This window comes from Haliotis rubra, unplaced genomic scaffold, assembly GCF_003918875.1.
Source record: "Haliotis rubra isolate DU_JTF1 unplaced genomic scaffold, ASM391887v1 Scf75, whole genome shotgun sequence".
Lineage (NCBI taxonomy): Eukaryota > Metazoa > Mollusca > Gastropoda > Lepetellida > Haliotidae > Haliotis > Haliotis rubra.
The window spans coordinates 398,543-421,514 of NW_025767468.1; the positions used below are offsets into that span (position 1 = coordinate 398,543).

The window sequence follows — 22,972 nt, forward strand, 5'->3', positions numbered from 1 at the left end:
CCAGACTCCTGTTGAGTGAAGCAGCCAGGACTGGGGGCACCCTGCAGTGAATCAGTGCTGACTAACATACACCTTGTGTAGCGGATGTACACCATGAGATCCAGGGTAGAATACACTCACACCCATGACCATGATGACTACTAGTGGGGATGGCAGTGTTGGAAATAGGGCCAGACAATGGTTTGAGATGGGTAGATGGTATATATAAATTTGATACAAGCAAACAATCCCCTTTAAATTGAAAAGCCCCAGTGAGATGTGTAGGATAAAAGACGACTCCGAGGTTTTGGTTGAGAATGTAAAACCTCAGGGGAAGGAAATTTCCTGACACTGAGGTTTTACGTTCTCAACCAAAACCGAGGAGGAGTCTTTTATCAAACTTATAAACCATCTAAGACAACAAAAATTACTCAAACAAGCTCTGAAAATTTATCACTTACAGTCTGAAACGAGTAGAACAACATTGATGGAACAGCCCGCAAATGATGGAACAGCCGGTGTCAACTGGCAGCCAACACCTTGCCCCGCACGTGCAATGCTCGTGCTCTGCATGCGCTACCCGTGTCCTGCACGTGCGCTGCCCGCAGTACCTGTCTTGTGATAAACACATGGTTCATACTGACAAACAATCTCATTCCTCACAGCGATCCTTCATAGGATAAAACCGCCAATCTAGAGAGCGATGGGTTGCGGGTTCGAAACCAGTTTTACCGCTAAATATTTGAAGTTTTCAATAATGAGATATTTTACGATCAGTCATAGCAAGACAAAGAAGGAAAATAATGTGGGACAGACAAGGTAGAAGGATGAGGCAGAGATTTTAAAAGTTGGACAATTTGCCTTAGGCCGCAATAAATTCATATTTTCATGCCTGCTTGTCTGACTGCCAGTACATACAGTGCTTGATCCGTTTGCTGAAAAACTGAAAAATAAAATGTATTCAACCTCATAATTTTGAAATATTGGGATGAAAATGCAAATGTAATTATTGAGTAAACATGGTAAAGTGTGTGATGATCATGATGATATAGGCTTTTGTATAAGCTGTCATTGTAGACATAGACACTGTAGTGCCATGGCAGTCTATAGAGGGTAATAGTCTAATCAATTGGATCATATCTTGACAACTGACTTTGATAATAGAATGTGTTGTATAAATGGATCAAGGTTTGTTAGAATTTAATCTTCTGCCAAATCTACTAAAACATTTAGACACTAAGTCCTTTTGCAGGTGGATCAGGAGCATGCCTTATGGCATAATTATATGTCAAATGTGTAAAACAAAATACTGTTTTATGAAGTAAGGATCTCTTGTGGATTTCACCAACTGGACAGAAATTGTCTCATGCTTCGATGAATTTTATGATTCTGATGAAAAGCAGTGAAATGAAGTGTAGCTGGTGATCCTCATCACCATGGATACATGCATCATTAACGATGGGCTAGTTATCATGGTTATGGCCACTGACCATCACCTGTGCACAGCTGTTCTAGGCTCCCATAACCAACACAAGTACCATAACCTAATCCATATTGGTCTGAAGGAATACAAACTCTGGAAAGTATCATAATTGTGTCGAAGGATATATTCATATACAGAAAAGATGTGGTTCTGGGGTATAAAGCTGCTGCAGGAATATGTGGAGGAAGTTTGTCCTTATGACCACTACAACCACATGTGTGTGAAGTCTGCTGCTGCTATTAATAGCTTCAACATGGCCAGCATCCCCAGTTGATGGAGTCAGTGAGATGGCAGTGCACCATGGCTGCAGATCATCAGCAGGAGGGGGAGGGGGTCTCACCAGTAATTATAGGGTATGACTCAGTGGAGAGATTACGGCAGGTGTGGTAATATTGAATTCATTTGGCTACCAAGATAAGTCTAGTTGTGTATTGAATTAATGAATACTACATTTAAACTCCATTATGTCGAATTTTGCTGAGCAGAAGTTTTGGTTGTTGCAAAGTAAGGGCTTGGCACCTAGGTATTCCTTCATTTTGCAGTTGTGTCCAGTCTCGGACAACTGGAGTATATTACTTCAACTTCACCCATTGTAAATGATCAGTATGCTGTGATCAACATGACTGATGTTGGAGTGAAACATAGTTTCAGTCTGCATGATCAAAAGGACAATTAAAATTGATAAAATTAGTGTTACGTAATCCAGTGATCAATTGTTATGTGATGTAAGTTAATATAGAGTTGATTTTACACCGCTTTTAGCAATATTCCAGTAATATCATGGTGGGGGGACACCAGACATGGCTTCACACATTGTACCCATGTGGGAATCGAACCCAAGTCTTCAGCGTGACAAGCAAACACTTTAACCACTAGGCTACCTCACCTCCCCCATTCCATGAAGAGATCTTAGCACAATGATAATCTCCCACAACTCCCACTTTGTAACATAGACTTAAGACAGTCATAGCCCTGTCTTCAGCAACCCATGCTTGTCGTAGCGACTAATGGGATCGGGTGGCCAGGCTCACTGACTTGTATATGCAAGTCATCATATTATATTTCTGTAGGTCAGTGCTCATGCTGTTGATCACAGGGTTGTCTGGTATATAGCTGGAATACTCCTGAGTGTGTCGTAAAAACAAACAAACAGGGAGTTATATCGTCATTGTGCTGAGATCATTCCGTGTGAGTGCACTACAGTATTCAGCTCACTATAATTACTATAAATTGACTTGTTTCCTGGCCTAAATTTACATCTGTAGACATATTGATTACTCTAAAATCCCATTTTGAGATTTCATTTGGGAACTGAAAAGCCATTACCCTCAAGTTAGCTGCCTGATTACGTCTGTATTGATTCTTGTGGTAATTTAAATTCAGGCAGTGTTTTGGGAAGCTCATCAAAGCTAAAAATAATGAATCTGTTCTCCCAGACCACTATAGCATGTTAACTTGATGGAAAGAATATGTTTTAAGTGAAATAAAGAATGCACCATGTAGCATACTTCTTGTGACAATAAAATGAGCCTGTTTACAACCAGTTTGTCAAATATCTTTGTCCAGGAGCTTGTTCTTGCACACTTTTGTAACACAGTTTCAGTGTGTTGCTTATATATTTTATATTTGTGCACACCTCTGACTAAAGATGCCTATTTCGGTCCTTAGCAATTGAACCGCCTCCGTGGTGTTGTGGTTAGAGCGTCTGCCCGGAGAGCGGAAGGTCGCGGTTTGATTCCCCGACCGTCATACCAAAAGACGTTAAAATATGGTACTTTTTGGTCCCTGCCTGGTGCGTTCGGCATTAATGGGTACAACAAGGACTGGTCGGCTAGGAGTCAGTATAATATGTCTGAGTGGGGTATTCATGCTTCACTGCGGCATGGTATCTCAGTGAGATAGCACTATAAAACCAGTTTAAGTCTGGGCTAGTACAAGCAGCCACACATACACACGCATGCATGTCGTCATATGAGCGAAATATTCTCAAGCACGACGTAAAACCCAACTTCACCTCACCTCACCTTAGCAAATGTTAAGTAGTATATGACTTCTTGTGAGGTAGTGGCACCAAAGTGAAACAGATTTGCAGATTGGAATTCATGTTACATTTGTAGAAACGATCGGTTTCTAAGGTAATGATTACTCAGCTCAGCAACTCTACCTGGTACCAGTTCATTTATATAGTCTGGTGTTATTATATAACATTGTGCAGGGTCACCCGGACCCTCTCTGCTGCATTTTATATCTTAATCTGTATAACATGGAAACTATTACTAAAATATTTGGTGAGAACATGCAAGGAGTAAAATGTTTAGAAAAGGGTGCAGACAGGAAGAAGAAAGAAGAATTTTGTTTGGAAAGTCTTTGAATGACATTAGAAGTCATACACATAAATGTGCCAAATGTATGCTCAATAAATCACTGAAACATCAAATCTCATATTACAGAAGTTGACATCCATAAAATTTCCCCTCCCCAGTTTGATGAAATTTATGTTTTAGGCTGTTCTTTTGAATGGGGATGCAGGTGTCCATGGTTGTGACATTTGACACTAGTTGTCTCCTCACCCTATAACATTTGTAGCACATCCTGTCCAACATGAGGGACTCTGAAGTATTGAAAACTAAACAAATTCAGTTCAAACCAGCTCTTTGGACTAGTGTATATGTTTCAGCAAAATTATTGAAAATATATTTATGAAACTCTGTCAACCGCATTGCCCACTGAGATGTGTTTCTTTGACATTTCTTTGGGAATGGATCAGATATGACATGTGCATAACATTGTTTGCTAAGCAGATTTCAAGATGTTGATCTAGCAGTCTTACAAACCCTGTGTTTAAAGGTTTGGCAGAGGCATGATCAGGACGATATGGAAATGATTAACTGGTTATGTATGTTACGTTTTACAGTTTATGTTTGTTAACAATTTCACTCTTTTGTAAGACTCTCGCTGCCATTTCTGTAAATGTGAAAACATTTTTCACCATTAACCATCATCAAAGTGACAATGGTACAAGCATCTGTATCGAAACATCTCACTCATGAAAAAACAACTTAAAAGATGTTGTTTCCATAAAGTTTGTAAAGTTTGTACTTCCAAGCATCTAAAATGCCACTCAAAGATGTTATGATAAGATGTAAAATGAAAGAAGTTTAAATACACATACATGAAATGTCATCATTGTCATTTTGAGATATTTTACTAAATAATACAGAGTTGAAACTTAGTAAGGGGTGCCACCTGTTATGAGCACTGACCCTTTGTGCTCATACTGTCATTACCATGACCCCCCATACTTTTACAAGGACTCGGTACTCACACACAGGTATAGCCATATAATTTGCCCGTGAAGGTCTGGGTTAGAATTGATCTTCAGTAATCTTGTCATAAAAGGCAACTAACGGGATCTGGTGGTCAGGCTCGCTGACTTGGTTGACACATGTCATCGTTTCCCAGTTGCATAGATCGATGCTAATGCTGTTGATCACTGGATTGTCTGGTCCAGTCTGGATTATTTACAGACCATCGCCATATAGCTGGAATATTGTGCTGCTTTAAATAACCAACCAACAGCCAGGTAAATTCCATGGCACTGAAAAATTAGACTTAACCTCTTAGTCTCACTGGATGATACTGTCATATCCCATGTTAGGATAGGTCAGTTGATACCTTTGTGATACAGAAGATCCAGGTTTGAGTCTCTACATGGGTGTATAGAAACCATGTTTTTGCTCCTATCCTTTATACCAACACCACTGACATTAAACAACATACTTACTCATTCATGTTTATTTCCAGATTGTGACAAGTAGGAGGTAGATTGTCGTGATGTTGCGTGCGGCAGTGCTGGTGGCGGCGTGCGCGTGGCGCTGGCCTACAATCCTATCCTGGACACCACAACTTGCTGTAACTGTCAGACACTCCTTCCAAACAACGTCCCAGACAATGTTGTCCCACAGAGGTTGCCCTCTCCTTTCAAGATTATCCTGTCAAGGACCTATTACGCTCCCCTGGAAGAAATCAAAGGTAGGTTAATTTGTTAGGCTCTCTAAGTATTTAAACTATGGAACATGTATTTTGCTAAATCCAAACCAATCTAAGTTATAAAATGGTAAACCTAGCTAACTGTAAATAAAGAAAGTGAGTGAGTGAGTTTAGTTTTTGCTGCTTTTAGCAATATTCTAGCAAAATCAGGGCGGGGGACACCAGAATTGGGCTTCACACATTGTACCCATGTGGGGAATCAAACCCGGGTCTTCAGCGTGAAGAGCAAACACTTAAACCACTAGGCCACCCTACCAGCCCTGTAAGTGAAGAGAGAAACATATTGTATAAAATTTGATTTCAGTGACTCTCTCTCTCTCTAGGGGTAAATGTATGTCCCATATATCAGATTCAGTAACTAAATGAGGTGTTAATACTAAGTTGTAACTGTTGCAATGTTAAAATACCTGAAAATTTAGAATATAAATAACCTTTAAAACATGCCAGTGGGAATTGTTTTTTCCAGTTACCCTGCTATTAGCCCTTATTATGGACCTGTCAACACATTACTGCAAGATTAACTCAAGATTATCTCATCTGTTTCCAGTTAATCTAACAACTGAAGGGGATACATATTTCCGCTCCTTCATGATCGTGGCATGGGCCACAGATTACCGGTCAGCGAACCAGCCCAGGAAAGCAGTGGGCAAATGGGCAGCAGTAGATGGAACCCCTGTGGGTAAAGACTGCCTCAATAACCAGGACGATGTGAGTCACTACCTCCCATTGCTCATATGTATTGCTTACAGATTAAAAGAACGTCCAGTTCTTTCCTATGACTATTGTTCATGTCATGGCTGATGTTTGCGTGCATGCATGTGTGTGTTCTTGTGTGTGTGCATGCGTGCATGCATGTGTGCCAGAGACGTCCAAATTCGAATTTTCTGTAACATGGACTTAAGAAGTTAAGTTTATTATTAAACATTTTTAAATTATAGTAAAACACTTGGAACCTGCCAGAACTTTACTGAATGTTTGTGGATTGCAGTGTCCATGAATGGGTTCAAAAACATGCTTTACTGCCCTGAGAATGATTCACTACCTGGCCCTTATTCTAAACGAAGCGAATGATTCTTTGATTGTACCAATGGTAAGAATCTTTTGTACCAGAGTCTAGACTCACTATGCTTATCAATAATGCTGGAGGTATTAATAAGTTATCAATGAGGTTTGAGGCACAGAGATACAGTTTGAGGTAGTTTGTCCAATTATTGCTTTGGCTGTCCTTAGAGATAATAATGATGTAATATATGCAATCATTTATTGACCGACTGATGTTTATAATAAATTATGTTGTTAAATGTTATATTTGGGATTACACTTTCTCAGTAAAGTACAGACTCTGGTACTTTTGTTGGGTTGAGTCCCATCAGGGATTCCAATCATCACACACCGAGTCAGGCACCTAACTCACAGTCACGTTTGACCAGTATCTAAATAGCATTGTGTATTAGTGGTGTTCCAATCACTTGAAATAATCGAAGATTGGCTCAGTGACCAAACGACCAAGCAATCGATCACATTTTCTCATAATCGAACATAAATGATTTGGGAACTACTGTTTTAGTCTTTGAAAAACTTGACAATGGAACATATCTTAGAAGTTGTCAGGAACTGAAAACGTGTTTAATTCTTAGAAAACTCACTTCACTAACTGAAAAGCCATGACTGAATATTTCTCTAAGACTCAAGGAAGTTTATGTATTTGATATATTAGTCATCACTTTAAAGTAGCAAGTTCCATCATGTTATACATATCTGCAATAGCTACCTGGATAGGAAAATCTGAAAAATGACGCTAACCAATTTTTTTCGATGATTGTTCGTTGGTAATGAAGCAATCATCAATTGTGAGATTTCAACCAATTCCCAACACTCTTGTGTATTCATGAGTATGAAGTGTTGGGTGTGATTGATTTCAGGGTGAAGCTCTGAGAAGCACCAGCCTTGATGCCAAGAGGAATGTAAAACTGGCATGGACTTCCCCGGAGAGATACGGCCATCTTGAATTCAGGTACAGATTTTGACCTTGAGCTTGACACTTGTCTTGGTCTGTGTGAATTAACAGGAACAATTGCATATGGATATACAACAATGCATCCATTGCAGGAAAGAAGTTGTCTATCCATATAAAATCGTTCCAGTTCATCATGCCAGCTTCTAAATGCCACTCAAAGAAGTGATGTGTGAATTAAGTTTGAATTTTGTTTCTAAGAGATTCTAAGTTGATGGAGAAGATGATGTTGATAATGCTGATGTGTATGAGGATGACTTTGAATGCGTACGGAGGACCCCATTTCTCGTCATTGAACTAGTTATATGTTTTTCTTCAGAAATAATTTGTGCTGTTAAATTAGTTGTGCCCAGGCTAATTCCTCTTGTGCCATGTTGTATTGTTACAGGGCAACGTTTGTTGTTGACGATGATACATACTGGGCCACAGAAAAGTCCCAGATGATCATCGACCCAAAAGCTGAGCCACCTACAACTAAACCTCCTCTGCCTCAAGTAGGTGCACTCAGTGTTCATATTTCTTGTAACCTTGAGAAGACTGTTGAACCAAAGTGTCTTTGGCTTTCATTTCCTTGGTAACCATAATGAATGTACTAAAGTATTGTCGGAAATAGAAAAACACTGTTATTTCACATTTATATCTACAAGTTAGTTAATATGTGAAAGTGTGAAATATCTGTTAAACTAAGTTCGGCCTAACTACATTCTCGGTGGTAGGGAGATAGGAAACGTAGAAAAAGGACTTTACTGAGGAGAGATTAGTGCAGAAATGAGCAATGCAGTTTTTTCTAAGTCGAAAGCAACACATATTTGGAACAGACAATGGCTTTATGCCAATTAGGGTGCGATGATATTGTATTACAAAGGAAACTTTATAAATGCCCATTTGGAAATTAAAAATAGCTTAATTATAAACTATAACTGACGTAAAAAAACCAAAAAACTTTAAGACTGAAACTATTAAGGAAGTAGCTACCATGGAGCCGCACTATCACTACAAAAAGAAACAGGTAGGAGGGGTCGTCTCAAAAGCAAAGCTAGGACGATGGGTGTCGCAGACGGTGGTGGGGGTCGGTCTAGGGGATAGAGATATCCGCTAAGAAGAGATAATCCTTCAGGGGAATAAAACTGGGGAAGTAAACAGCATGTCATAACAATTTACAAATAATATCCAGTCCTGTCGGTCTTCGGGTGGTCATGTCACCTATATTTTTTTAGACATTTAATACGATGGCTAATTTAAGCTTTTCTATGGGTATCATACTCTTTTACATATCTCAACATAAACTTTATGAAAGAAAGACAGGTAAGATGTTAATCAATAGATGAGACATATACAACGCACATAAATAAGCATAAAATGCCTTTGAGATGACCCCTTGTGCCTCTATGCAGCACATGCATTTCATGCCAGGTGAGTCGACGGTCCGTCGTCATACCTGGCTGAGCCACCTAATTGCCATCTATAGTCTGATCTATTGTTTTCAGCAGCTATTCTTATGTTTTCTAAGTTTTGCTTGATTTTACGAGTAAACATGCTTTTCTGGATATCCTATTACGCATCCTACTGAACGCTCAGTTAGGCCGATGTGGGTTATTTCGACATATACTATTTGCAATTGTGTAAATTTTAGGGATACAGAGTAACAGCCTAAAAACAGTATTTTTCTATTTCCGACAGTACTTTAGCACCTTGTTGAAACATCGCATTCAGTGAGTTTGTTTTTACGCCGCTTTTAGCAATATGCCAGCAATATCACGGCAGGGGACACCAGAAATGGGCTGCACACATTGTACCCATGTGGGGAATAGAACCCGGTCTTCAGCGTGACGAGCCAATGCTTTAACCACTAGACTACCCCACCACCCCATCACATTAAGATAATGAAGGTGGAATACTTAGTCAGCTATGTCTTTGTTGATGCTGCAGCTTTTAAGTGCCAATTGAGACAAAGTGTCGCGTATATATTCAAGAGTTACCTCCCTCTATGTCTTGATACTCTGGTTTTGGAATGGCTTGAGTATTCACAGTTACTTCCCTTCCTGTCTTGAGTCACTGGATTGTAGGGTCACGGCTATATTTTTTATAGACTGACAACACATATCTGGAATATTGCAGAGTGCAACATTAAGTAAGAAACAAACAAAGAAAAGGTTGCAGTATCAGAAATGTTAATTAACATTTAAATACTAAGCACATTTCTGTAGCACCATATTGAACTCCGGTATGATCTTTACATCGTTATGTCGATGGATCATTAGCTGAAATGTTGGTGTGTTTGGCATAAACAAGATGCAAACAAACCTCTGCAATATTGGTGAAAGTGAGACCCCAACCGACTCACTCACTCGATGAAAATGTTCGTTAACCCCACATTGATATCACATTTTCAGATCATCGATCCCATCAACTCTGCTCACTGTGGAAAGCAGAAGGGTTGCTACCGCTTCCCCCATGGCTGCTGGGAGTTGTACTGTGAATACATTGCCACGTGGGAGGATCACGGCACCCACATCACCTTCGAGGTCGGCGCTCACACTGATGGCCTGGATGACAGATGGGTCTCCTTGGCTCTCTCTAACGACAAATACATGGTATGTCCATACATGGTATGACCTTGGTATGTCCTTGGCTCTCTCTAATGACACATACATGGTATGTCCTTGGCTCTCTCTCTGGCACGACACATACATGGTATGTCCTTTTATGTCCTTGGTTTTAAGGCATTGTTTACCCTGGTCAGTTAAAATGAACTTTTGGTTGTGAAAAATAAATCTAACTTAGATCAAGCACTTGAACAGCTTTTAGCCCTTTCAGTTAATAGGTTGAAAAACATCTAACTTAGATTTAACAGCTTCCAGACCATCAGTTTTGTTTACCTAATTGATTAGGATACTGTACAAGGAAACTAAACATTTAGGTTTCTTGGACATGACTTTAGAAAAACTGGTGCACTGTCTGATGCTCAATGTTTCTGCTTTTGATACAGTCAGAAAGTGTTGTCAAATCGGATTCTATAGTAGGAATTAAATGTAAGACAAGATGATGTTTCTGTTGTCAGGGTGACGACATGGTGATGGACTGTATACACAACTCAGAGACTCACCAGACCAAGGTGTCCCTGTCCTACAATGAACCTGGCAAGAAGCAGAACAGGAAGCTGCCACAGGTAAATAACAAGCTCCTCATGGTGCTAGTCATGCTGGAGGTTCAATCAGGTCATCCAGTAAAGTGAGTGAGTGAGTGAATATGGTTTTACGCCGCTTTTAGCAATATTCCAGCAATATCACGGCGGGGGACACCAGAAATGGGCTTCACACAGTGTGCCCATGTGGGAAATCGAACCCGGGTCTTCTGCGTGACGAGCCAACACTTTAACCACTAGGCAACCCCAAAGCCCCTTATCCAGTAAAGATCTGGTCTAGATTTTCGAAGCTCTCTTAGTGCTAAGATAGTCATTAACATTAACTTACAACTATCTTAGTGGTAAGAGAGCTACAAAATCTAGACCCTGGTGTAGAAATGATCTGTGCTTGTAGTAAGAGGCATCTAAAGGTAATGGTACTTTGATTGGATTGATGCATGTCACATTCCAGTTTCACTAGCCGAAACTCATGAGTATTTACACACCACTGTCACACAGTTGACACAAACAAGTAAATCAGTTGCTCCTTAGACAGAGGGAAATGGGTAACCTATCCTGCCGCTTTTTAAACACTTTCTGATGGTTTTCGGTTAGAATCCACAAGATGTCTGCATGTGAATTAATCATTCAAGTTTGTTGAAAGAATCATTCAGTTTCAAGGGAACTATACATTTTAAACTCCTCTTTATATTCTCACCTCTTTTTTGCTGCCGCTTTTGAACCTCATTTGATGGTTGTTGGCTCGAGTCCACTGCTCTACCTATAAAAGATAAAGTTACAAATTCAAGATATCTCAATGTGAAGCACATTCACTCAAGTTTGTTGATAGAATCATGCATTTTCAAGGGACTATACTTTTGTATGTTGAGGACTTCCTGTATGGAGACCCCGTGAAGATCCAGGGTAGAATAGGTCTTCAGCAACCCATGCTTGCCACAAAAGGCGACTATGCTTGTCATAAGAGGCGACTAACGGGATCGGGTGGTCAGGCTCGCTGACTTGGTTGACACATGTCATCGGTTCCCAATTGCGCAGATCAATGCTCATGCTGTTGATCACTGGATTGTCTGGTCTATAGCTGGAATATTGCTGAGTGCAGCGTAAAACTAAACTCACTGACTCACTCCTGTATGTGTATCCATGTTGACTTGTTGTTGCAGTATCTGACCGACAAGGCAGTGGTGTTCCAGGAGGGCTCCCACTTCAATGGACGTATACGCTGTCGCTTCCAGATTAAGAAATACACTAAGGACAATTCTCGTCGAATTGTTGCCCTCACAGGCAACAAATGGCATATCATTCTGGCTAAAGGAAATGCTGTACAAGGTAAACAATCTCCACAGGAGGTTAAGGTGGTGGTGGTGGTGGAATTGGGTTTAACGTCATGCTTGAGAATATTTCGCTCATATGATGACGTGCATGCGTGTGTATGTGTATGTGCGGCTGCTTGTACTAGCCCAGACTCAAGCTGGTTTTATAGTACTAGCCCACTGAGATACCATGCCGCAGTGAAGCATGAATACCCCACTCAGACACATTATACTGACTCCGAGCCGACCAGTCCTTGTTGTACCCATTAATGCCGAGAGCCAGGCAGGGACCAAAAGTACCATATTTTAACATCTTTTGGTATGACACGGTCGGGGATTGAACCCGCGACCTTCCACACTCCGGGCGGACGCTCTAACCACTACACCACGGAGGCGGTCGAGATTAAGGTGTATGAGTAGTACTACAGATATGAAATGATGTTATTGTTATAATATTTGGGTTGTTTTAGCTCTAGTAACATATAATATGCCTAGATCTTCTACAATACATGGTACCTACCTTCCAAGAACTGTAAATACCTAATATCTTTGGTAATAAACAATAAACTTTTTCTAGTTCTTATCATTAGTGCTTTGCCAGTCTCATTTGTAAATTGTGATGAATGTTTACATCTGAAGAACTGGCAGTTCTCTGATGCATCCTGTGGTATGAGGTGGAAGGATAATTTTACAACTCGACAAATAATGACCATTTTTCAGGAAATAAGATTCGCCATGGCTTGTTGGAACATCAGCTGCCAGTTGTCTCCCCTTACAAGGTGTCCCTGCAGACTATGCCTGATGTCCATGACAGAGCCAGGTATCCCCTGGTCAAGGCCCATGGTGAGTGCCAGGATGTCTATTCGATATAATTGGGGCAAGGGTGGCCCAAACAGCATAGCTGCTGCAATTGGCTGTGCAGAGTTGCTTCCCTTAGCCGTGCGAGAAACCTGTGATCATGGGTTTAAAGCCAAGATTTGTGCTCATGTTTACATTTTCAAAGCACCTTAACCATGCTTGTGGGTTTCTAAAAGTGGTATACGTAAATGTTCAAGAAATGTTATGTCCCCCCTCATCAGGCTGTAATTTAACTGTGATACTATTTAAAATAGTGCTCAACCAGCCTTAATAAATCACAAAAATATTGTCACATGTCTTTGATAGATTACAAAGAAGAATATTACCAGTAGACAGTTGTTCCATTAGATGGTGAATGATGAAAAGAATACCATTTCATCGATGATAAGAATTACAGAACTAGAATGAATTGTTAGTGTTGCTTCAAAGAGTGAGTGAGTGAGTTTAGTTTTACGCTGCACTCAGCAATATTCCAGCTATATGGTGGCGGTCTGTAAATAATAGAGTCTGAACGAGACAATCCAGTGATCAACAGCATGAGCATCGATCTACGCAATTGGGAACCGATGACATGTGTCAACCAAGCCAGCGAGCCTGACCACCCCATCCCGTTAGTCGCCTCTTATGACAAGCATGGTTACTGAAGATCAATATTCTAACCCGGATCTTCATGGGTCTTCTTCAAAGAACATCTGTCTATATCTGCAAACCTTATAGGATTCATAAACGTTTTCAGCCTCATTAGATACTGCAGTTCTTTCAATATACTTTGTAAAGAGGAACATGTTGCAGTAACATTCAGTAATGTGACAGTAGTCTGTAGATTGTCCAGTGGTATTGATGAGGATTTATGGAGTTCTATAACAACCTTCATCCTCTCCAGGCTGCCTGATGATCTTTGCCTTCGTGTTCTGTTCCTCCATTGCTCTGTTGCTGACCAAGTACTACAAGCCGATGTGGCCCAACAAGAGGTTCTTTGAGCAGCGCTACTGGTTTGTGGTCAGTATCTAAAATATACCATGGTGAACTGATACCGTATTCATCATGTTCACAATAATCGGATAGAATGTGTGCCATTTCATGAACCATTTTTTGTCGTTTTTACTCTCAAATGAAGGCATGCTGATAAAAAGACAAATTGTTTAATGCCAAATACATAAACAATTTCCTGTTTGAATATTCTACTGATCATAGTATTTATCAGGTCCACAAATATTTCTTTCATAAAGATGCCCTTTTTGGGAACCAGGATGTCAAATATAAGCAAAGAGTGATAAAAGTGGTTCAATTTATATGTACACCTGAACTCCTACATCAATATGTCCCCGCACGCAACTTGGGCTCAAACACACAAAATCGACTGGTCATCCCATCCTACAAACTGAAATCCTTTGGACACCGATCATTCTCTTACTCTGCACCTGTACTTTGGAACTCTCTCCCATGTGCCTTAAAAAGCTCTGACACAATTGACGTTTTTAAGTCCAGACTTAAAACCCACCTTTTCTCAGTATATTATGTATAACTTCATCTGTAAATACTCCAGTGTAAATATTCTGTAGCGCTTTGAGCATGCCTTAGGGTGTGGAAGGGGCGCATTATAAATGTGCATTTATTATTATTATTATTATTATTATTATTATTACATTAATTCTATGTTTGCATTGGTGTGTTTAGGTCCATTTCAACCTGATGGCCTTGGCCTTCCTTGTGGTGATCATTGCCATCATCCTCATCTTTGTGGAAGCAGGCGGCTGGAGTCTGGTGAGTACAGGCTTAGACTGGTCATGGGTACCAGGGAACTATAGGGTACCATACACTTTGATTGTCTCCCCTTAGGAGCTCTCAGGGAGGATAAGTTCTTGGTTCCCATTATTTGAGTCCTTTGGCAGCTCTAGGGAGGAATAGTTTCAGCTACCCTAGACTTGCCTTTCTGGGAAGGTTTTACATATGTGCATGATATAGCACAGATATAGCACAGATGTATTGCAAATTGTTTTCATAATCATTATGATAAATGTTCTTTTTTCTCCAGACACCAGACCTACCTCAGAGGGCCCATCCTATTCTAGGAATAATTATATTCATCTGTATTTTGATAAATGTGAGTATATCTGTCCATACAACATTTCATTTGTATAATATTCAGAAATTAATGATGCAGTATTATAGCATAGTACACACACACACACACACACACACACAATGTGGTGGTATGTGCTCCTAGACATTGCTCAGGTGAAAAATATGGCGACATGGCTCAGGGGTAACAAATATCGTGACATGAAGAACGCTAGTGACACAGAGACGATGGATTGGAAATCTGCTTCACTCACACATTCATGATTTCTCCTGTACACAAGGCCCGTGAAGATCTGGGCTGGAATTGATCTTCAGTAACCCATGCATTTCTTAAGAGGCGACTAACAGGGTCAGGGTCGCTGACTTGATTGACACATGTCATTGTATCCCATATACATAGATCGGTGCTCATGCTGTTGATCACTGGATTGTTGGGTCAAGACTCTATTATTTACAGACCACTGCCTTATAGCTGAAATATTGCTGAGTGCAGCGTAAAACTAAACTCACTCACTCACTCTTTGAAGCAACACTAACAATTCATTCTAGTTCTGTAATTCTTATCATCGATGAAATGGTATTCTTTTCATCATTCACCATCTAATGAAACAACTGTCTACTGGTAATATTCTTCTTTGTAATAAAAATTGTAATTGTGACGTAAAATTAAATTCACTCACTCACTCACTCACTCACTCACTCACTCACTCACTCACTCACTCACTCACTCACTCACTCACTCACTCACTCACTGCACAAATGTCTTTCATCATAAGTTGTCTATGGTAATCAGGTGCTAAATGAGTACCCTGTAGAATTTGATAGTAATGACCTAATAGTTGCTTAAAAAGTAGTTTGGATTGTATTCTGCCCAGGGAGTTGAGAACATAGTAATCCCTTAACAAGGGTACTAATGCACTTTGACTTTGAGTGTGTCTATGTGGTATTGGGTTTACTCCTTGTCATGTATTATGTAAATGTTTTTTATTTGCAGCCAATCATTGCCCTGTTCCGCCCATCGGAAGACAACCGTTGTCGACCTGTCTTCAACTGGTTCCACTGGGCGTTTGGAACCATTGCCAACATCCTTGCCAGTAAGTCAGTGTGTTATGGTCATGAATATTGTTATGGTACATTATGATTCCAGAATGGTCTGTATGTCTGTTATCACTGAATAAGTAAGAGGGCTAATCATCTTCTTGATGTGTGTATCATTTCTGAAATAGAAATATGAAATGGACAAGTTCATCCTGCAAGACTTGACTTTAGGGCATTAGATTCATGTCATTTGGTAGCTCCAGCAAGTTGGAATAAATCTTGTGGTATTGGTAGCCAAGTTGTCTAAAGTGTAGGCATTGGCTGTGGTTGTTGTCTGAATCCTAGTTAGCCCTGATTAAGTTTCAAGCGTTGCCATCACCTTTCTTTGCCAGGTATTTCACTGAAGTGGTTTACTTTGAGCTTTCCTCTTGTTACAAGCTGGGAGGCCATGATCCTGTAACACTGTTCAAATCAGTGATAAACCCATCTCACTCACTGTATCTGTGCCTGGCTGTATAGTTTCTCCCAAGCTGTAACACCTGCTGTTCATGTTGCAGTTCCCAACATCTTCATTGGAATGGACTTCGGCAAGGCCATGATCCCCTGGTGGGCTACCTGGATCATGGTGTTCTGGATCATCTTCCATCTCATCATTGAGGTCACCCTTGAGGTCCACCAGTGCTGCACCCACAAGAAGAACAAGGGTGAGTAAAGAAACTGGACTAAGTGAGGTCATGCTAGAGGGTTTTAGTGTCCAGGGCCTAGATTTTGAAGCTGTCTTAGTGCTAAGATAGTCATAAGTTAATGTTAATGTATGGCACTTACGACTATCTTAGAGCTAAGAGAGTTTGAAAATCTAGGCCCAGAACTCTTAAAAGATGTCAATTCATCCACAGAAAATATATGTGGGGTGGGGTAGCCTAGTGGTTAAAGTGTTTGCTTGTCATGCTGAAGAAATACACTTTACGGAGAAATCGAGATTCTACTGTTTGTTTATTTCTCAAACCGTGATGTATTACTGGCAAGCCTTATATATGTTGGTATCAACAAGGAATATCTTCAATATATTTCATTAATGTATTGCAACCTAATTAGGAACCTCAAATGGATTGTCGAATTACTTCAGGTGTAATATTGGTACTCGTCAAGGTTGCATCGTAAGTCCACAGCTGTTTATTATCTTTATCAAAAGGGGGCAGTGGGGTAGCCGAATGGTTAGAGCGTCCGCTCGACATGCTGAAGACCCGGGTTCGATTCCCCACATGGGTACAATGTGTGTAGCCCATTTGTGGTGTCCCCCGATATGATATTGCTGGAATATTGTTAAAAGTGGTGTAAAACTAAGCTCACTCACTCACAGACAATATACTGAGATAATTCTTTTGAACAAGGGTAAATGTACAGAATTTTTAATGGATATTAGATAATTCTCTTGAACAAGGATTTATGTACAGAATTCTTATTTGATATAAGATCATGCAAAGATTATGTACTGAGGTCATACCTGCATCGTCTGAAAATATGAAAGTTTAACCAATCACGTGTTGATATTGTGACTTGATTGTTTCATTTGTTTTTAATGGCCCATATTCCATGATTTGCAGAGAGAAGGAAGAAATACGAGGCAATAAGGAGAGACAACCCTAAAAACTACATCCAGGAACCCGAACCAGCTGTAAGTAACATGCATGTGTCACCCCTCTACCTGTACACAATACCTAGGTACTGATGTTGTAGACACTGTAGATGATGATATAGGCACCGTAGATGATGATGTCGACACTGTAGATGGTGATGTTGTTTATATTATAGGTGATGAAGATATGTTGTAGCCACTGTGGGTACTGATGATGTAGCCATTTTTTAATTTCAGGGTCGTCGGTTCAAGAGGTCGTTGTTGTGGCTCCACCTGACGGTGACAAGTATCATCACAATCATCATGATCATCATCATTGCAGTCTGCTAGATAGGACACTGCAGTTAAAAGGAAGACGGAACAAACTGAGATGTGGCACTGTGAATAAGTTCATGTCATACAGGACCTTTTAACTTTGAAATTTAAAGAAAATAAGTTCTAATTGAAATTGCAATCGAAATCTCCTAAAGTGTTGTTAGGGAATCACTACCAATGATTTTCTTACTTAAGGATTTTATATTGAGCTAACTGCTGCTCATGTCACAAACATTGTCTCTATTAAATAGATAGGGAATCAAATATGATTGAACATTTTTACAGTTTTTGCCACATATTGGGAAAGGAGAAGAGACAAGAGTTGTCTCCCTTACAACAGGAAACAGCGATCTGAAACCTCCAAATGCAATGAACAATGTCTTTTATTAATGTGATGCTGTGTGTAAGAAGACTTATGTTATATGAGCAACACATGATAAACCTGCTTCTCTCACCAGCAATGTAAGTTGTATACACTGCAGTGCCGCGTGGACAGAGCACTCTTCACTGATCTCGTGCTTGGTCAGGCCTACCAAAGAAATCCAGCATAGAGCTGGATACAGCAATACAAAATCCAAGCAAGACAGTCTCCATAATGTGTGCAAAATCACTAAAAGCCACCACATTTACAACGAAATCATAACAAACTGTGCACTCAATCTATTGCCTTATGATTTATTGTGTTTGGTTCCACAGAAAACATGTTTTTATGTTTTAAGCATAATGATGCACACTTTCTAGGAATGGCGTCTTGTATGGGTTAAGTGTGGGCATTTTCCATAGTTAGGTTGCTCTTTGCTCGTTTTCATTGGTAGGCTTGTTGTCACTGTGATGAGGAGGACAGACTTCAAGATAATCTCCTCCACAAGAACTTGTATCAAGCTTTGTGCTTTCGACACTATGAGACTGCATGCACAGGCTTGATGTATGTTATTGCTGTTCTGTTTATAGAGAGATTATTAGCTTTGATTTGGTTGTGTAACTTCATTTTCACTCATTTTTGAAGATTCTGATCTTGTAAATCCGTGGAATTTATTTGTAGCAGAATATTGTTGTTGCATAATGAATCATTACGATCATGTTTTAAGAAGTCTATAGGTTTCGTTGTTCCAGGAGAAAACTTGTTGAGTAATATTTGAAGATTCTCTGCTTGGAACTTGTTTGAGTTCAGTGGAATATGTTTTACATGGTGTTCTTAAACTATTATAATTTTGAACATTTTAGTTTGTTCTATATGCATTTACTTTTATGTTTTCTGTTTCTGTAAGGCTAGGTGTATGCATTGTGTTAGAGACGTGTTGAAATAGTTCAGGATGCATGAATCTCGTGGCATCTGTAGTATCAATTGTTACATTTCTTAGAAGGAACATCCAACTTTGTGATCTTCAGAGTGCCAGTAACCTAGTTGTACTGCTAACATCCAATATTGTCTCATGTAATGGTGCTATGTATGGCAAATTAACTTCAGCTGGATTCTAGTTATCAGCATATTGATATTATTTTTATTATGGCAGGTTCCACTGTAATTTTACTGATAGGATCACTGATGGAGTGAATGAGGCACATTGAGACTTATTGTATTATAAAACCTAAGACAAGTGTTTTTATTGTGTTAATGGGGCTGTGTATTAGCCTAGTGGTTAGTGCACTTCGCTTGTCATCCTATGTCTGAGTTTGAATCCATGATTCTACAGAAGATCACTCTGGATTCATGGATCCATCAGACAATGGCAAATCAGCAGTGTTTGGAAAATTGTTGTAAAAATTACTTTTATAGACTGTAAACATGATAAAGGTTTACCATCAATAAACACTTATAAATGTAAAATGTTTTTTCTGTTTGTGATTTTGATGACTTAGCAATGACTTAGTGTGCCTCATTACAGAAGGGCTATTTGTTCAGCTCAAGGTATGTTATGAACATTTATCAAAGGGAGAGAATTAGTGAAGGGTATGAATTTCTTCACATTCCAGTGCAAGAATATGATCGGTTGATACAAACAAATTCCTGTGTACAAGATTCAGATGTTCCTGTTTAGACAGTTCCTAGACCCAAGGACCATAGCATAGCCACAAGATACAATTACTAAGGAAATAATAATCCAGTCTTAATGATCTAAGGAATATGTTGTGATGTGTCATATCACCTAGTTTCCTCATGTAAATTTAGATATGTTTATTTATCGACCTAATTTAGTGTCTGTTGAGGTCTGTACAGGAGTGAACAGGAATATTGGAGACGTGGAAATCTGACACCTCTGTATTCTCAGGAATTATCAGCTTCAGCAATGGAATTGAATAGGTGAAAATCATGTTGGCGATTATAACCTATAATAAATCCACGGCAAGTTCCAGCTGCTCGACATCTATTCATTTCTCTGTGGCATGATGTTAATGATCTGTTCAACTGTGGACATAGAATATGTCATATTTGTTCCAACAGTTGGCATGTTCAGATGCCATGCTCGTGTCTTTTAGCATAATCAAGGGCTCTGTCATTCTGAATTGTACGTTTTAGACCTAATAGCATTAGGTACTTTTTACATTTCAAATTTTGAAATGAATGTTTAATATCACACAACTTGTTGTGTAAAACGGTTTGGAGAGAGATATAAGTGTTCAGTATTTAGAATTTTTCTCAGATTGGGTGAAATACCAAAGTATGGTATTAAAGATCTAAGGTGTGTCCATGGTACCAACGTAGATGTTGAGTAAAGGATGGTCACAAAGACACTGCCAAAGTGATGTGGTCAAGACAAAATGTGTGATGCTCGAACACTGAGAATTGATAGTCACATGCTTAAAATACGGAAATGATTGTCATATATTCTGGCCATTATTTAATTGTCGATGGAGATTGCCAGGCCTTCCTGTATGGAATCTGGGTCCGACAATGTAGCTAACATTACCTGCTCGGTCAATGGGTTAATCATGTAATATAGATAGTTGATTATGTCGTAATTATCTCCCTTGTATCATGTTCATGCCTTTGTACATTGTATATATTGATGTAAGGCTGGAATGTAACTTTTCACAAATATCAAATTGAATGTGAATATATATTGGTTTTACAAGTATGTGGCTATTTTTTAAAACTTTTCATTGTTAATTTTTAAATCTGAACCATTGAAGCTGTCTATAAGCTGTGAGGGTTAATTGTAAAATTGGTGAAATGTATGTGTTAAACATATATTCCATAATTTACTGGTTAATATACAAGGATATATCAATTTGAAAACTTAATAGCATTTTGGAATGAATCATATATATCACATGGTAATGGGTGATATTTGTAACTATGCTTATAACTGCCGCCATTCTTCACAGCAAGTAGGCAAAAAAGGATTCAGTTTCCATAGAAAATATTTTCAATGTAGAGGGAATCCTTGTTCAGTCAATTAATATTTTTCAAATTGCCTTTAATACTTGCCTGTGACTTAGGTAGAAAATCTAGTACATAATTCTTTAATCTTTTTGTTGGCAATTATCAGTGTCTGTGTACAATACTGTTGTATATTATTGTTATGGTGAGTGTTATTTATTTAATTCCCCACACAGCTGATAGCCAGTACAGATGCCAGTGTGTTAAGGCTCCTCTATTAAATCTGGTGTAAAACAACAAAAAAGAATGCAATACAATATGCGTTATATCAGAATGAACATATCTATGTACTGCTGATAATGTCTGACATTCAGGGAACAGGTTTTAGACATTATTATGCTTGTAATAATGATAATTATTCCAAAAAACATATAGTTTTCCTGTGGTGGTCATCTTTGTCCCAAATAACAGGCAAAAACAACATGCATTAACATGATTTCAATATTGGTCGTGGGTGCTATTCCAATACAACACAGCCCAGTATCATGGGAAGTAATGTATTTTCTTGAGTATAGTGCACACATTTTAAACAAAAATTGAAATATTATCCCAATGCATGGACATTATCATGAGTATGCAACAGTTTATCCAATACTACATGGTATGTGCTGTTTCAGTACAACTTTGAACTGAATTCCAGAAGGTTTGGCCACAATATCATAGGTCTTTCTGATAAGCTGGGGGTACTTTTCATTCTGATATAGCATATGTTTATTCAGTTTTATTGTTTCATCATGATTTTACCAGGAAGGGATGATCATGTCATCGTGCATGTCATGTTTTGTAGCATGCCCTACCCAATCAGTACATAAAGTCTCTTGAGTAAGGTAGCATATTTTCAGTTTTTCTGTTGTGATCTTGACTCATTTTAGATGTAGTTAAATTGTTTTGTTACTCAATTTAAGCATGAAGAATAAGAATTCCTGTTTAATTTATTAAACTTCTTTATAGGTTTACCAACAGCAGTGTCTAATTGTATAAGGGGAGTGAACTATTGCTGAACACTATAAAATAATCATGTTTAACTATTGACATGCTGTGAGGTAATTATGATTTGTTGTGTTTATGCTTATGTTGTCTTTTATGTCTCTTTCACAATGGTGCTCTTAATACATTTACGTCCGATACAAACATGCTATAACAAGGAGGATATCCAATGAAATGTTCACTCTGAGATACATTAGGTGCCTTGGACTGTCAGTTTTCCATCCATCTATCCATCTCTTGCATAAAGTTGCTTCTTATAACAGGTGAAAATATAACTGTCTATAACATAAGTGGAAGTTAGATTTGTACATTATGGTATTGCTGTCCAGATGGCAATCCTGCATTATGTGAGACTTATTATTGAATATTTATCCATACAATACTGAGACTACATGTTTAGATAATCCTACTTTGTACTGCATTGTACACTGTGTCATTGTGGACACCACGTTACTTGGCCTTGGCTTGTAGAATATCCTTACTACTTTATTATTTGAGTGAATAAATATACTTTTATTGTACTTGGTACATGTTGCTCATTTTTGTCTCAGAACAGTCCTGGGTGCCGTTGTACAAAACAACCTTAGCGCTAAGGTGGCTAACTCCCATACCTTAACAAAGACTTATGAGAGTCTTAGGGCTAAGGTAACTGTAACTCCCATACCTTAACATAGACTTATGACAGTCTTAGCG

The 22,972-nt window shown here is 39.0% G+C and overlaps 1 protein-coding gene across 1 annotated transcript; it reads left to right on the forward strand.

Moving 5' to 3' along the window:
* The first annotated feature begins 1,762 nt into the window (after positions 1-1,762).
* LOC124260074 (putative ferric-chelate reductase 1) lies at positions 1,763-22,800 on the forward strand. Its single transcript, XM_046694322.1, has 16 exons — positions 1,763-1,843; positions 5,281-5,494; positions 6,060-6,220; positions 7,435-7,526; positions 7,915-8,020; positions 9,920-10,120; positions 10,588-10,695; positions 11,832-11,997; positions 12,702-12,824; positions 13,723-13,838; positions 14,517-14,603; positions 14,875-14,943; positions 15,916-16,015; positions 16,517-16,663; positions 17,564-17,634; positions 17,833-22,800. Exons 1-16 carry the CDS (start codon positions 1,763-1,765, stop codon positions 17,923-17,925), a joined length of 1,935 nt encoding a protein of 644 aa, XP_046550278.1. The 3' UTR covers positions 17,926-22,800.
* The last annotated feature ends 172 nt before the right edge of the window (positions 22,801-22,972 follow it).

What these genes read in the sequence shown, in the direction of transcription:
- LOC124260074 (XM_046694322.1), top strand. Translation starts at nt 1,763, where the DNA reads ATGGCTGCAGATCATCAGCAGGAGGGGGAGGGGGTCTCACCAGTAATT. An exon ending in TAAAGGAAATGCTGTACAAG is followed by an intron (nt 11,998 to 12,701) that starts GTAAACAATCTC and finishes ACCATTTTTCAG; the next exon opens with GAAATAAGATTCGCCATGGC. An exon ending in TCCAGGAACCCGAACCAGCT is followed by an intron (nt 17,635 to 17,832) that starts GTAAGTAACATG and finishes TTTTAATTTCAG; the next exon opens with GGTCGTCGGTTCAAGAGGTC.